This window comes from Cryptomeria japonica, chromosome 11 (genome assembly GCF_030272615.1).
Source record: "Cryptomeria japonica chromosome 11, Sugi_1.0, whole genome shotgun sequence".
In the NCBI taxonomy this organism is placed as follows: domain Eukaryota; kingdom Viridiplantae; phylum Streptophyta; class Pinopsida; order Cupressales; family Cupressaceae; genus Cryptomeria; species Cryptomeria japonica.
This window is the reverse complement of record NC_081415.1, coordinates 590711070-590713032: the sequence shown is the minus strand read 5'-3', so window position 1 is coordinate 590713032 and position 1963 is coordinate 590711070. Positions and strand designations below refer to the sequence as shown.

The 1963-nt window shown below is 35.7% G+C and overlaps 1 protein-coding gene across 1 annotated transcript; it reads right to left on the bottom strand.

The window, feature by feature from the left end:
- Window positions 1-915: 915 nt before the first annotated feature.
- LOC131077332 (histone H3.2) lies at window positions 916-1535 on the bottom strand. The gene has a single exon (XM_058014810.2). The coding sequence runs from the start codon at window positions 1431-1433 to the stop codon at window positions 1023-1025; it is 411 nt and encodes a 136-aa protein (XP_057870793.1). The 5' UTR covers window positions 1434-1535; the 3' UTR covers window positions 916-1022.
- Between the last annotated feature and the right edge of the window lie 428 nt (window positions 1536-1963).

Here is a 1963-nt window from a genome sequence, read left to right as displayed (position 1 = left end):
ATACAAAAGAGAAAAAGAAAAAAAAAACCAATAAAAGAATAATGATAAAACATAGTAAAAGGCAAAAACATAGTAAAAGGCATGAATGCAAAACCCAATCATATTTTTTAATTATTTAATTAACATAAAAAGCCAAGCTAGTCTAAAATGTTAAATGTTAATAAAATAAGGATAGTGTATTATGAAGGCTTTACAAGATCTACTTTTAAAGTGCAACTAATCCCTTAAAAATAAAAAAATAACTGACTAAAACTTGTCCCACCAACATTAACTTTTTCCATCACATCTCAATCAATTAGAGTTCATTAAACTTTACCAATTAATATTTATCATTCTATATCTATCCATTTATTTTATCAAATTGAAAATATTAAATAATAATGTATAATGTTAACACAAATTTCTTCTTTTTAACTCTTCTAATTGATTAACATGGGGTCATGGAAAAAACAATATCCCAATATATTTATAAACAAAAAACAAAAACAAAACTGCAACTTCAAAAGACAAAAGTCCACGAAACCCATAACCCGATTGAAACTGCCTTTCTGCTGATAGGCTTACAATTTTATTTTAGGGAAAAAGGAAATTTTAACTTGGCATTCTCCATAAGTTCTTCTAATTCATTAAGATAGGCTGTGTAAAAGCAATGTGCCCGAAAAATTGCAAAGACTTACTACCATATTAGTGCCCTATTTTGAGACTCGACTGTTTCCCGAGTGCTGATACCCTGGACAGATGGAAAAATACTGAAAAATAAGCTTACAAACTATAAACAAATCGAAATAACAGAGACTGAAAACCCTATTCCCTCCCCAAAAAAACCAACGAAATCAAAAAGCAAGAGAAATAGGCTAGTGATCTCCAAATATGTTTGTAATCACAGCATTCGTGATTGGAATCAGCTGCTCAGTCTTTATTAAAAAAGAAACCCTAGTATCAAATTTCCTCTAAAAAACGGTGGTGTGGATACACACCTTTAAAAAGAAAGAAATATGCAGGAGAATGAAAGATTGAATAAATTAGGCCCTTTCGCCTCTGATACGGCGGGCGAGTTGAATATCCTTGGGCATGATAGTAACCCTCTTGGCATGGATGGCGCAGAGATTAGTGTCCTCAAAGAGACCTACTAGGTACGCCTCGGAGGCCTCTTGCAGTGCAGCCACAGCAGAGCTCTGGAACCTCAAATCCGTCTTGAAATCCTGTGCAATCTCCCTAACCAGGCGCTGAAAAGGCATCTTTCTGATGAGCAACTCAGTGCTCTTCTGGTATTTTCGGATCTCTCGGAGAGCAACTGTTCCAGGCCTGAATCTGTGAGGCTTCTTCACTCCGCCTGTTGCTGGTGCTGACTTGCGAGCTGCCTTTGTTGCCAGCTGCTTGCGAGGAGCCTTTCCTCCTGTGGATTTCCTTGCTGTCTGCTTCGTCCTTGCCATCTCTCTGTTTCAAAAAGAGCTCTAGATTAATCTTTAAAATCCAAAGATGAAATGCAGATGACAGGACAACTGAGGAGTGAGTGTTTATATAGGCTTCAACTTTTTGAAAAGGGAAGGAGGGAAAATGGGAATGATTTTCCACCCTACGATCGTTTTCCCTTATGAAGGGTTCATAACCCTTGTTGCTTAATCTCCCACGGATACTATATAGAGGCCCTTTTTGCCTGGCTTGTAAGAGCGCTTTTTTTATTTGGATTTTTTTGCTCGCTTGATTACCTAATTTGACTGTGTTTAAAATTTGGGTTTTTATGTGAAGTTGAATGATCCATTAAAAAAGGTTATATTGGATTAAGTTTTATTAAGTGTAATTTATTTGGTGTTTTAAAGGATGAGTTTTGGATCGTGTTATAGGTGATTTTGGGGTATGTATGTTCTTAGTAGTAGTTTTGGCTAAAAGAGATTGGTTATTCAAACAACTTTCATTTGTGCTCGCGATACCAATGAGCTGTAAAAATGATAGGTTGATTTTT

Excerpts from the sequence above, each read along its gene's own strand:
- LOC131077332 (XM_058014810.2), bottom strand. The coding sequence starts at position 1,433 with ATGGCAAGGACGAAGCAGACAGCAAGGAAATCCACAGGAGGAAAGGCT.